Source organism: Aquila chrysaetos, chromosome 6 (assembly GCF_900496995.4).
Source record: "Aquila chrysaetos chrysaetos chromosome 6, bAquChr1.4, whole genome shotgun sequence".
Taxonomy (NCBI): Eukaryota; Metazoa; Chordata; class Aves; order Accipitriformes; family Accipitridae; genus Aquila; species Aquila chrysaetos.
In genome coordinates this window covers 46,862,066-46,875,162 of record NC_044009.1, presented here as the reverse complement: position 1 = coordinate 46,875,162, position 13,097 = coordinate 46,862,066, and the positions used below count along the sequence as shown (strand labels likewise).

Sequence of the window (13,097 nt, the reverse complement as noted above, 5' to 3'; positions counted from 1 at the left end):
GGTCACAAAATACATATCTGACAAGAAATGTCTTGAAACCAAAAGATACAGTGTACAGATATTTAGACATTAATATATCATCTCTAGAAACCAAAAGCTAAAAATAAACGGTTTTAAGACAGGCCACAAATAAGCAAAATGCACGTGATAGCCCTTTGAATAGCTGAAGGAAGAATATGTATAATCTACCTCACACTGCCAAGTTCTTACATGTTAGAAATATAGCGCCTGGGTTTTTTGTAGATGCAGTGATTTCAATACAACTGCTTTCACCTAGACCAAGACCACCAAGCCCAGCATGAAAATATATGAGTCTTCATTAGATAAAGCCAAGGATTCAGCTGAAAAAAAGCCTGCTTTATGATCTTCAGTGCTGATATAATGCCCTTTTTTTTTTTTTTTTTTTTTTTTTAGTTCCCCCATCCAAATTAAGTATGCATCTCTGGACTTCTATGTGCTAGGAGAATTTACTTTAGTACACATAAATTCATTCTCTTAAAAGTCAGAGCTTTCAGTAGCATAATCTTATTTAATTATAAGGCATGACATTTCAATAAGAAGTTGAATTTCTCTAGAGCAGGTAAGTAACCTGCCATGCTTGCAACAGACAATTGAAGATTTAAAAACAAAACAGATCATCTCCTTTCCCATTAGGGATTGCTCATTTCTCATTAGATTGTTTCATTAAAAAAATGACAACAGCTGCAGGTTTTCTTTCTATCAGAATGGATCTGCTCAGTTCTGACATTAAACGCTACTTCATTTTAAGGTTCACTGTGCTGTGCTTTTATTTAACTTTTATTTTCGTGTATTGGGCACAGAAGTCCTCAAACTATGGTTTTGAGGTGTTTTTTTATTATTATACAAGCGACAGATCTCATCAGGTCAGGACTTCCATGATCTACTTCCCAAAGGTATCTTATGATTAATATCCTGCCCCAACAGGTTACGTTAACCCTTCTACCTCTCCAGACCCACCTGCTCCATTCAAGTTACCAACCCTCTCTTCCCAAAACATTTCCCTGTCATCTTTTGAAAGAAAGATACACCTTTGTGATTAACCGTACCTGAAAAACCATTTCACGCAAAGTAAAAAAATGCATAGAAAAGCAAGCCACATATGCCACCCTGACAGCAGACTGCCATTTACACTCTTTTGTAACTAATTTCAAGGTCACTGCAATTTTACTTTGATATACATGCTTCCAAAGGCCTCGGAAATTAAATCTGCAACACATGCAGCAGAACTACCGAAAGCAAGCCATTAGTTTATTACATATGCCCTGACACTGCAAAATATACCTAGCTCCTTTTAACCAAGATTTTTCCCAAATAAGTATCCATTCAGCCTATTGTGAGAAACTTCAGCCCGTTGTGTTATTTCTTAGGATGATTGTAAAAGACTGAGATTCAGGACTTAGAAATGCTGCTGCTTCACTGCTACTGCAGAGAAAGAGGCTTAACAAATAATACTTTGTTTCTTAGCAAAACAAAGTGTTTTGGGTGAACATACTATTCATTTCAACCCAGAACTAAACATTTTGGGTTTAGATATAACTTTTACCTAATTTTCAAGAAAATACTCCAGTGAAAAATGAAAATTTTCTTTAAAAATATAAAAATATTTAACTGGAGAGGAGAAAAAAAATCTTTCCTTTTGCCAAACAGGACAATGAATCTGGCTCAAGCTCACAAGTTATTTTCATTTGGAAAACATTTCACTCAAAGTTGTTTTCTACCTCTCATCACTACATAAGCAGAGAAGGTGCATCAAAATACTGTTAGGATTTAAGGTTTTTAAAATTACTCTTGAGAGCTCAGATAGTTCTAATTCACTGTGGGAGTCACAAGAACTAACAATTTTCTTCTGCACCTGGAAGACAGACCTTTACAACGAGCTCATCACGGGGCTTTCAGAGCATGGTAACCCCATTCACGCAAACCTGTGCACCACCTTTTCTTAGTTCTAAATACATCTGCCTCAGGTGCCTTTGAAGCATCAATCTCTCTTTATTGTCAGCTGGAATCATCAAGTCAAATTACAATTTTATGACTTCCAATCCACACCTCTAAGGACCGATGGTAGAATACACTTCAGAACTGAAGAGAAGACAGACAGCATTGAAGGGTCTCAAGAAAACAACTCTACCTTTCAAAGCTTGTTCAAAAATCACATAAATAACAGTGAATTAGAGAAAGACAGTTTATGCTGTTGTTTATTTCCTCTTCATTTTACATGCAAGACATTGTAAAAAAAAGTTCTTTAGAAATATAGTATTAGATTGTATTTAACCAGCACTTCACCAGCACTCAGCCTCCCATCCCAGGGGCCAGGGTGAGAAGCTTGCATTGATCCTACCACAACAACAGGAGACCTCCCAGAGTAATTGTTTCATTATTCAGCTAATTCAGTCTCTTACCTTCTACAGAACTACAATTAAAAAACAAATAACCAAAACAGCAAAGAACCTCTCCAAAAAAAGGAGGGAAATTATTCTTCCATCAAATTTAATCGCCCTGTTGCTCAGTCGTAAAAAGCCAAACCTCAAAGGGATCCTGGGCAATGAAACCTCTGGTTCAGCTGCATATTTATGATGAAGTACTTTGAGTAAACATTTCCCAAATTTGCCAATATTTCCATTTCATTGAACATTCTTTGTTGTTGTGTTGTGCTACAAAATAAGCATCCAATGTGTCATGCTTAGTTTTATCTGTACCACGCCATCTCCTATGTACCTCCTCCCTGTCACTAGGAATCACAGTGCTATCAACGTGTCTTCATAAAAGTTTCCAAACATTGTGCGTGCCCGATTTTGAACATTCAAACACTGCATGTGTCCAATCTGACTGACGGACAGAAATAATTCACTAAATGTACCAATGAAATTATAAATAGATCAACCAAGAGTATGGACTTCTGGCTCAGTTAATCCAGAAAGATGCTGGTGTGCCCTTTTCATTCAAACATGCAAAGAAAATTATTAAATATTTCAAAGGAAGCAACATTAGGATGATGATATCAGGATGCAGTAAAAATTTTACTCTTGGATTAAAAGCATTAAGGAGTCCAGAATTATACTCTAGAGTCACTCTGGTGCACAACTGCAACAGACATGAAGATTACTAATTTAAAATAGAGATTAAACCCCTCTATTCTTCAGTTACCAAAAAAAAAAAAAAAAAAATCAGAACAGAAGACACTATCAGGCTTTTTTAATTTATTATTGAGCTAAAGCAGAATGGAGCAAGGGCAATCACTCCATCCTCAAATACAGGGATTATCTAGTAGATAAACCAACATATCTTTTTCCTACCTGTTTTCCAGACAAACTGATGACCTCTCCTGGCTTCCAGATCAGCTGTTTGTAACATTAAGAAAACAAACAAAAGGAAGGACTTCCCCAGGCTCTGCCATGCCCAGTAAGGAGAAACCCAGTTCTGTTGTAGAAGCATAATTCAGATAATTCAGTATCTTGTCGTCTTTGGTCCTAGAATTAAAAGAAAAAGAAAAAGCTTGCTAAAAGACTTGAAACACCAAGGCAACAGGCTCAGCCTAAGGGTAACCTGGCGGTCACTGTGCATTTCATAGTCCCTGTGTGCCGGATTCATTGAGGACAAGTCTGTTATAGAGGCTTCACTTGAAGAGAAAGAGACGGGGGAAAAGGGCAGGGGGGAGAGAGAGGAGAGAGCCAGCTCCCAAAGGACCTGCAGTCCCATCCTACAAAGCCAGCCATCGTAAATGCTTTTAGCAGGTTCTTAAGAAGAAATCTACCAGTGCAAATAAATGGCAAGGAATCTGATAACAGTCTGTGATGTGTCCCTTCTTTTTTCTATTTAATTTCTCTTCAGCATGAATATTATCATGCTACAGGCAGACTAAACCAAAGCTGAGAATGGATTCCAGGTGCAAAATTCAGCTCTGAACGCAGACCCCATGTCCAACATTTTAAGATCCCTGACAACTGGAATACCAAACCTGGAATTGTTTTAGCTCCATACCATGTGTGAACGTGGGATATGCAAAAACAACATGAGAAATGCCGGAGGAAAAGCAGGGAAGCAGGAGTTGCTTATCAGTACACGATGAACGAGCCTGAAAGGGCAAACTAGACATTACTCGGGCATTTCTCTGGAATCTGGGATTCGCGTTTAAGTCCCTGATCTTTGAGCTCAACCAGCAACCGGTTACTCCAGAGAGGTCTCTCTGACTAAGATATTTCAATTAAGCTCTCCAACACTTCAGACGAATACCAGAGCCACGTTGTGATCAAGATAGGAATGTATCAAGCCCTGTTGCTGGAGCAGTATTACACCATACAACTCATTAAAATAATCACTGTGCAGCACCAGAAGCAAAGAGGAATGTCTCTCTGGGTCTCCCATACGAAGCAGGAGCCCAACTCCTAAATGCCTGCTCCAGCGAACATCCACATTGCTTATATACCATGGAAAAGCTTCCAAAACAAGAGAGATTAAGAAAGGCATACAACATAATAAAATCTTAAAAATTCTGATTCAGCCCAGTAATTCAAGTCTCTGTTTCTCCCATCCCAGAAGATGACCAACCAGCCACTTACTTAGGCAGACTTTACATGAGTTTCAAGTTATTTTGGATTCATCCACATTCAAGTGGGAACAGATTTGAAATCTCAAAAAATGTTCATTTGATGTGGCACATACCATGAGACAGTTTCTGATGTAAATTTACATATTAATTTTTTCTTATGTAGTAACTTTTGTATTTATACCATGTTTAAATTCTCAACGTAGCTCTACTTATTAGTGATTAATCCTACTTTTATAGGTAAAAAAATGTCACATCCGTATTAGCGTAAGGACAGCGATAACACCTGTCTTCCAGATTTGTCTTCATTGGCATAATCTTGGTGATTTTCATTAAAATTATCAGTTATTAGAAGTTTAGTCCAGAAAATTCCATTACATTCCTAACCTTATGAAAAGCAACATTGTCAGAATACATAATACACAGCATCATTCTTGATAAGAAACTGGAGATAAACCTGAAAATAGTACATATTGAATATACAGTAAAACTTTTAATTTCAAGCTGTATTTAAATTACTTTGAAACAGTTTCTATCATGATAAATTCATGCAATTATATTTAATCAGATATTGACTAACTACGGTGGAAGATACAATGTTATATCTGTTATCTGGTTTAGTTCATTCTTGTGTTTCAGATGAACAGCATTTCAGGTAAGACCTGAAAAACCATCAAGCTGACCAAATACAGTAATGCAGGCAAGGGAACAGATTTATTGCTTTGCTCAGGTCTTCTGGGTTAATTTAGTTCAAAATTCACATTTAATTCAGAATGCAACCTGCTGAGTCCCAACACATCGACAATGTAACGCAGACCACAAGTGGCCTCATAGGAAGCACAAGTGAAGCTCAGAAATCTTGAGCATCCTTCAGAAATGCGATGCAGCAGGGACGTCCTCGGGGTGGGGGGAAGAAGGGCCCTCAAACATCCTGCAGTGAAGGTTTTTTTGCCCATCTGGATGGCTGCTCACCTCACACAGAAGAGCTGAGGAGGAGCGACTCGCCCAGTGTCTTCAGCATTGCAGTTACCATCTGTGACGGTCAGAAAACAGAGTCACTGACTTTCTGTCAAGGGAAAGAGAAAGAATTAGCGACACTGGCTCCAACACTGTTCACACCCAAAAATGCAAAACAAGGAAGGAAATTATTCAGATGCTGAGATTTAAGTATTGGAGGGAAGCCAGCGTGCCCAGCCCTGCACAGACAGCGCTGAGCTGAATTGCAGGACAGCTCTCCAGGTCCAGAAGAATGCCATAAAAACAACATGACTTAAAACAGGTGGGGGCATGAAATGGGCAAATCCAAGGAAACCTCAGATAACAGCTGATAAAGACACCGAGATTTTTTTAATGAAGCACCAGTAGCACTCATCAGCTGCTTTCTCAACACACTGCCTTCATCTCAGCATTCAAAGGGTCAGTAAACAGCAGTAAATCCCTGGGAGTAGCAGCCTCCTGCCCAAAACAAGGGGTTTCACATATGTTCATTCTTTGGGCAGGACTACAAAGATAACTGGCTGCTGCTCCCCATGGAGCAAGAACAGAGATTACATTAAGTCAGAAAAAATAGAAATAAATTAGACACCATGAGACTGATTCTAATCTCACCCACCCCAGCAGAGCTCAATAGAGTCCACTGATTTACACCACAGCAAAGCACAATAAAAATTTGTCTGTATATCTAGGTTTGTATAACACAATTTGGAACACTAGCTGTTCTGTCCTGATATGATAAAAAATTATTGCACAGGCAACATATGCTATCTACAGAAACATGAATAAATTACATTATGAAGGCCACCAACACTTCACATCAAATTTAGTTGCAGTATATCTCAGCTCCCAAATGTGTCAGTGTGGCTAGCTGTAAATTGGCAAATACAGAGAAAAATGGAGGGAAAAAAAAAAATGAAATTTACATTTTAAAAATTGACTTCACCAAGACGAGTCATGATTAAATTCATGCGATTGCTTAAATATGTTCAAGATATGTGTTTTACTCTGAAAAATGTCTTGCTTTTCCAAAACTGATTATCTGCATTTATTCAATATCCTTTATAATACAGGCCTAGCCAATGAATAGTCTGCACTAATAGATTCTCATGAAATTAAATAACGAGGTGTTGTTTTCATATATTTGAAGGATTAGTCACAAGCATCCTTTTAATTTTGTTCGGTTTGTATGGAATCTTGTTCAGAAAAACAAGGATATCATATATTAGCTGTAATGGCTGGGAATACATAGGCACTCTTGAAAAAGCCACTTGCAAGTTTTCTAATGATCTTAACAATGCATTTACATTATCTAATCCACTGCTAATTCTCTTAATGACAGGATTGAATAAAACTAGTTTTAAATAACAGACTTCCATCTAGAAACCTACATTTCTACTGAAAACAAGGCATTCAAGTATAGTGTCAAAATGGTATAAATAAATAAATACACATACAGCTGACAAATAAATATCTTATTTCTGAAGTGTTCAAAATTTAATTTAATTTTCAACATCAATGAGATAACCAGCAGCCAAATCCAGGTCTAATCTTTGCTTAGCCAGGGAAAGGAAAAAGCCTCTGGGAAACTTGTCCCATTTTCCAGACACTGCTCGGATAACCACAAGCTACAGATGTGCACTCCGAGGCAGATGTTTCCAAGTGACAGGCACTGTGCTAGTCCAAGGCAAATCAGAGTCCTCAAAAGCATCCAACACTGAAGGACAAAAGATTGATGGTCCAATTTTTACTCCCTACTCTACACGTATTGCACCGGTAGAGAAGGGACCAGTTGCTCTTTCTGCAAGTTTCTATGGGACAAGGGGTTTCTTCAGTCGTTCTGCACCATTTCTGTGGTTTAGGTTTAAGTTCAGTCTGGCTCTGCTCCAACACGGAATTATACAGTATTTATTACAGAACTTAGAAAAAAGATCAACTTAAACTGATCTAAACCTGAGACATGATTTCAACCTTGTCATACATCAATTAAATTCCCCCTGAGTTCACCAGGAGTTGTGACCTTCCCTGTCACAGGTAAATCTGACCTACTTTTCTTGTGCGAGAAGGGAATGCTGACAAGGACACCTGGGTAGCACCCTCCATTTAAAATGCATGATGCAATTAGAATAATCCCAAACACTTTAAATAGCAACAAAAAAAAAGCAATTGCAGATCACATGCGTGGCCATAAATCGTTTGGCAGGTGTCTAGCACAAAGATAAGCATCATTAATCGTGAATAAATTTTCTTAACACAAACGTAAGCAGTAATTATGCAACTGTTTGCCTACTACACACTGCACAAACCCACTGCTTGTGATATTCCAAGATAATCTGGATGTTTATAGCATACTCTTTATCCTCACCAGTAAAATCTGCCTTGCCTTCTCAGAAAGCTGTTATCGAAAAACCTAATTCTATTCTGTCCTAAAGCAGCAGAGTGCCTGGCCTGTAACAGCAAAGGCTGATCACCACAGACATGTGCTGCAGACCACCCCTGGGGGAGATATTTCAGAAAAAACACTAATGCTAGTGCTACAGGTAGTGAGTTTAATAAAATGAAAGTGTTTGCACGGTCACATACATCAAACTAAGAACAGACCTTCAGATATAAGTGCCCATGACACAGGTTTATGTGCATACTGCCCAATTTTTTATTTAATGATGAACATAGTTACACTAAATTGTCTTTACTTCCATATGGAAAACAAACACCATACATTCTTCCACTTAGACATTTGGAGAGAAAGAGTCTTCTGTTTAAAGTAGGGGCACCATAAATTCATTCTACTTCCAACTGTGTCAGAAACCTCCTGTGCAAAAAGTCACTTAAGGTCACGCTCCGATACTAATACTTGATTCTGCAAGCACTCCCCTTGATTTCAGCAGAGTGACTTTGCATATATGAGAACAGTAGCTTGATTTTCTCTACCTCTACTTCTTCATCTTCAAACGTTAATTGAGAATATTTACTCTTTTTCCAGGAGCATTTTAGAAAATCCTGGATAAAAACACACAGCGTGAATGAGCTACATTTATATATCAGGTTGACAATTGCCTGACACTGTTTTTGTCCTAAGTGGTCACTCACCAGGAATCAAAACATTAAGCTCCACAATTCTTTGGTAATTTGCTACAATAACTGTAAGGATAAATAATGCCTGAAAGAACATCTGGTGTTAACACATCTGCATATGGAAGATAACTCCAAACAACCAGCAGACAGTCTAAACCAGCCTGCTTTGGGCTGGGAGTAAGCCTGCATGACCTCCAGATCAACAAAGCTGAACATAAATTCACCTTGGTCTATTTTCATGTACAAACCTGAAACAACCTTCCTCACCACTGAGTTGCTGCAAAGCTCAGTAGTTAGTCACCATCTTTACCAGTTATATTTGAAAGTTCAGGTATTTTGGTGATGTCTATAGTCAAATAATAAGAATCTGTTCATTATTTCATCTTTTTTTCTTCTATTCAATCATATCTGCTTTGCATCCCAAAGCTATGGAAGATTCTGGTGATTAAAAGCAAGAATGTGAAATCATTGTACTGCCAATGAATTGCCTCTTAACTTACATCGATTTGTTTGGGGTAAAAACCATGAATCCTAAGTTTTCCTGCTTCAGTTTTCATGCATCTTAAAAACATAACAAAAGCAGTTTTGAATTTAGAAGTTTATAATTAAACTTAGCTAAGTGGATTATAATGAAAGATGTTCCAGCAAGGGAGCTCAAACTGATGCATTATGACTACATTAAAGAAAACACCAGAGAGTAGACTTTCCATCAGTAGAACGACTTTAATTAAAACAGTGATAGAGCAGAACTGTTCTGTGAAACGATGCTGCTGTTACATCTCCTTCACTCTAAGTACTTCCAATGGACTCTATGGGAACACACTTGACTTGCAATAATAAAATGTATATGTGATTTCAGACTTTTCTGAGGAACCCAGTTCAGAAGATCAGTTAAATGTAGTTGAAGCAAAACTTGGTTCATTTGTACACAAACATGTATGGCGTACACTGCCAGCAGAGCTGGAAGATTTCAAAGTTAAGGATTCAAGAGTTTGTGAACGGCACCATCCTGATACTCCTCAGCTGCGCGATCACACAGCCACCTACAGCCTCTGTGCCCATTGAGAGCAGAATGAACGATGCTCACAATCAAGCAGCACTCTGACATTTCCTTCTACAAAAATCATTCAGTGTGACCCAGTATGCAAGTGCCCAAGTGTTATCCAAGCCTTGGACTTCTCAATGGTATTTAACAGCCATGGACCTTTTGGTGCTTTTGGTGTTGTATCTTATCACTCAAAGTAGGCTAATTTACCTTCACAAATGTTGTTCAAGCTATTATCATACTCCTCGCAGCAGGAACAAGTACAGAGCAATTAAGATCAAAATGCTCAAGACTGTCAATAGGTTTCTCTTGTGAACTCAGGCATTGATTTTTTTCTGAGCAGCAGAACATGGAAAGTGTCCAATAACTTTTAAGTAACCTTTTCACACTGCTTGTGCACTTTCGTATATTTAACTAAATACAAGAAGGTTGTACCAGCTCAAACCAAACATCTGCAAAGTCCCAGATCCTGCCTCCGACAGGAGAACTATGCCAAATGCCCAGAGTGCAGTATAAGAACAAAGCATGTATAAGTAATACTTCTCCCTATACCTTCCCAGCCTCCAACAGATTGTGGCTTCCACGCCTCCCGAGTCAGAAGATCTTTGTATCTGACAGTCCTCTTATAAACTTATGGTGTCACATCCTGAACCTATATAAGTTTGGGTTTTGGTTTGGTTTGGTTTGGGTTTTTTATATAGGTTATGTATAGAGCCTACATACGCCTAAACCTGGAGTCCTCCTCATGGCAGGCTTGTAAACCAGCACAGCAGAACGCAGCCCAGAATAAGCTCGGTGATGTCTTCATGCTATAGCACATCCTTTCTGTAACAACAAAACTTTACAGCTTTGAGGGAAAAAAAGTTCCTTTTTGTTTATTTCTCAATGGATAGAGAAAAGTTTGAGTCTATTATCAATATACTGTTCTGCTGTAGCTTATCATTGGCACTGGAAGAACTAAAGGTCCTTTCAAATTCAGCTATATTTAAGAACTGCTGTCACAGTTGCATAGATCCTGGATTACTGTTAAATTGCAATTAAGCAGACAAAGAGAAAGGGAGCTGGCACCACTTCCAATGCCATTTCAGTAAATGCTATTGCAAGTTGTTGTTCAAAGAGGATTACTCTCACTTCACTGGCAAAACACTGCATATAACGCACATTCAGCAGTATAATACCATTTGAAAACTAGTATTTGACATTATTTTCCTTTAAGAGGTAAACCTGGAAATCAGACTGAGTAGAGAGCAAACTCCCTACTGTAGCAGCATGACCATTCACACTGAAAACAACAGAAAGCTTCAAAGTCACCAATTACAAGGCAGCAGAGTTTAAAAAAAAAAAAGAAAAAAAAAAAAGAAAAACACCTCATAACCTCTGCTGCAGGAACAACAGCAGATTTTCCTAGCATTCCCATTAAAGTGCTTTCAGTTCACAGAAATTAAATTGCTTTACTGCAGTGATTTTCTTCTGCATTCCGATATTACTTTATATTATTTGACATTAATACAGCATTGCAGGCTGTAGGTCAGGGTTTTTTTTCTCCTCACTGGAACATGGCCACCACGCAGAGTTTATCAATCTTAAACACAAGGTCAAAATAATACAATCAAGTACCACCAAGCATATGAGCTCAACAACGACTTAGGCTCTGCTTAGCAGGGGAAGGACCATCTGCTTCCGTGCCACAGGACTGGCATATCTGAAGCTTATCTCCAGTTCAAATTGTTATATTCTACCCTTGTATGGAACAACCAGAGCAACCAAGGAAGGGCATGCACACACCCAAGCATCTGACCAAACAAATTAGCTACAGATAGGCAGGAAAATGTTACAGTTTTAACTTGTTATTCAGTTCTAGGGAGAATATGTGGGGTTCAGTTTTGAACCTCTAAATATTGGTGACTGTGGCTAAAATAACACTGCTCCTGTACACAGAAATATGCAGAGGCCAACTTCAATACTTCTTCAATGTATAAAGTTTTTCTTCTGCTGTAACACTTACATTAAGAGTAATTTCTTTTCCACAGTATTCGTACCTCTATTTGTATGTAGTCATTACTACTTTGCCATTTGCACTACCTAGCTCTAGCCTATACCCAAATGAGCTAATATGAAGAGGCACACACACATCCACAAGATAAATTCCATTTCAAAAAACTCATTTCCAAAGTGCTGAAATAAACATTTATTCCAATGCATCCTCTGTCATCAGCTCTTTATTTCAGTGCACCAAAGTACAAACTCATAGGAAAGGAGAAAATATGGAGCACAATGCAATGCAAACACTATACCACTCCAGAAACATGCAGGCTCTACAGAGGAGCACAGTTAATCAGACACCGACACTGTAGTTCTTAATTTTCTATCAAACATCACCAGTGAAGTCTTGTGATGAAGTCTCCTACAACCAAGGCTTCATCACTTCTACAGAATAAAAACCTGCATAAATCAGGTCCCACAAAAGAATACATTCTTGAAATAATTATAGCTAGAGCTGTCAAAATAAATTAATCAATTTTGTGATGCCTTACTATTGATTCATTCATTTTCTTTCCATTCACTTTGCAACAGATGTCCCAGTCATTGGTGCCAACTGGCCCAGGCAGACAGTGTAATAAAAGGGTTAAGAAAAAAATGATAGTGCTTTAAAAAAAACAAAAAAAACCAAAAAAAAACCCCAAAAAAGACACAGTGAAGGCTGAACACACATGGAAAAAAAGAGTGACACTGGGATAAAGATAAAGAAAACGCACAGATGCCAGCGTGCACACGCTGCGCTCTGAATCCAGCTTTTGCTAACTGCCGTACAGACTTACTCCAACACACCAAGAGTAACACAGTATAATAATACACAGCTTGTACTGAAAAGAAGCATTTGTTTTTTAGGTGGAATTTATTTTCAGAAATGCACAAGCTACTGCTTATACCAAACTTCCTCACAGGACCACGCGAGGGTCTTCAGGGAAGGCTTCACAGACCTCATTCCCCCCCTGCAGCGGTAGTACACCTGGCAAAAACGTGCCTCCGCAGAAGATGCACGCAGCAGCCAAGAGCTCGTATCATCACATCACATCGCCTCCCCCGGAGTGGAAGAAACACCAGGCACACGCTCCGGCTCAAAACCTGGCAGTAGGATGCATGCCTGAAACTCAGGCATTCCCAGGCACTTTACAAGAGCTGCAGAACTAGGTGTAGGAATATGTTTTTCATAGCATAAACCATTAATAACATCTGCACATTTATTTACAAGTGGACTTGCTTTCACCCCAAGATTAACTATGCACGACAAGAACAAAAACACCAAATTGCCATAAGGGCAGTTAGAAAGAATGATACTACCCTTTAAAGCAGTTGGAGCAACCAGTTGAGTGAAGCTATATATCTATTTAAAAATTTTGTCATTGTTACCTTTTTCAT

General features: G+C 38.5%; 1 protein-coding gene across 2 annotated transcripts in view; it reads right to left on the bottom strand.

Annotated features, from left to right (window-relative positions):
- The window catches only part of THSD7B (thrombospondin type 1 domain containing 7B), a 549,934-nt gene that overhangs the window by 270,965 nt on the left and 265,872 nt on the right, over nt 1-13,097 (bottom strand). For both annotated transcript variants that reach the window (XM_030018353.2, XM_030018354.2), the window contains 2 exons: nt 5,537-5,630; nt 3,315-3,488 (listed from right to left, as the gene is read on the bottom strand). In XM_030018353.2, coding sequence (XP_029874213.1) covers nt 3,315-3,453 — 139 coding nt within the window. In that variant the 5' untranslated portion in view covers nt 3,454-3,488; nt 5,537-5,630. The remainder of the gene's footprint in view (nt 1-3,314; nt 3,489-5,536; nt 5,631-13,097) is intronic.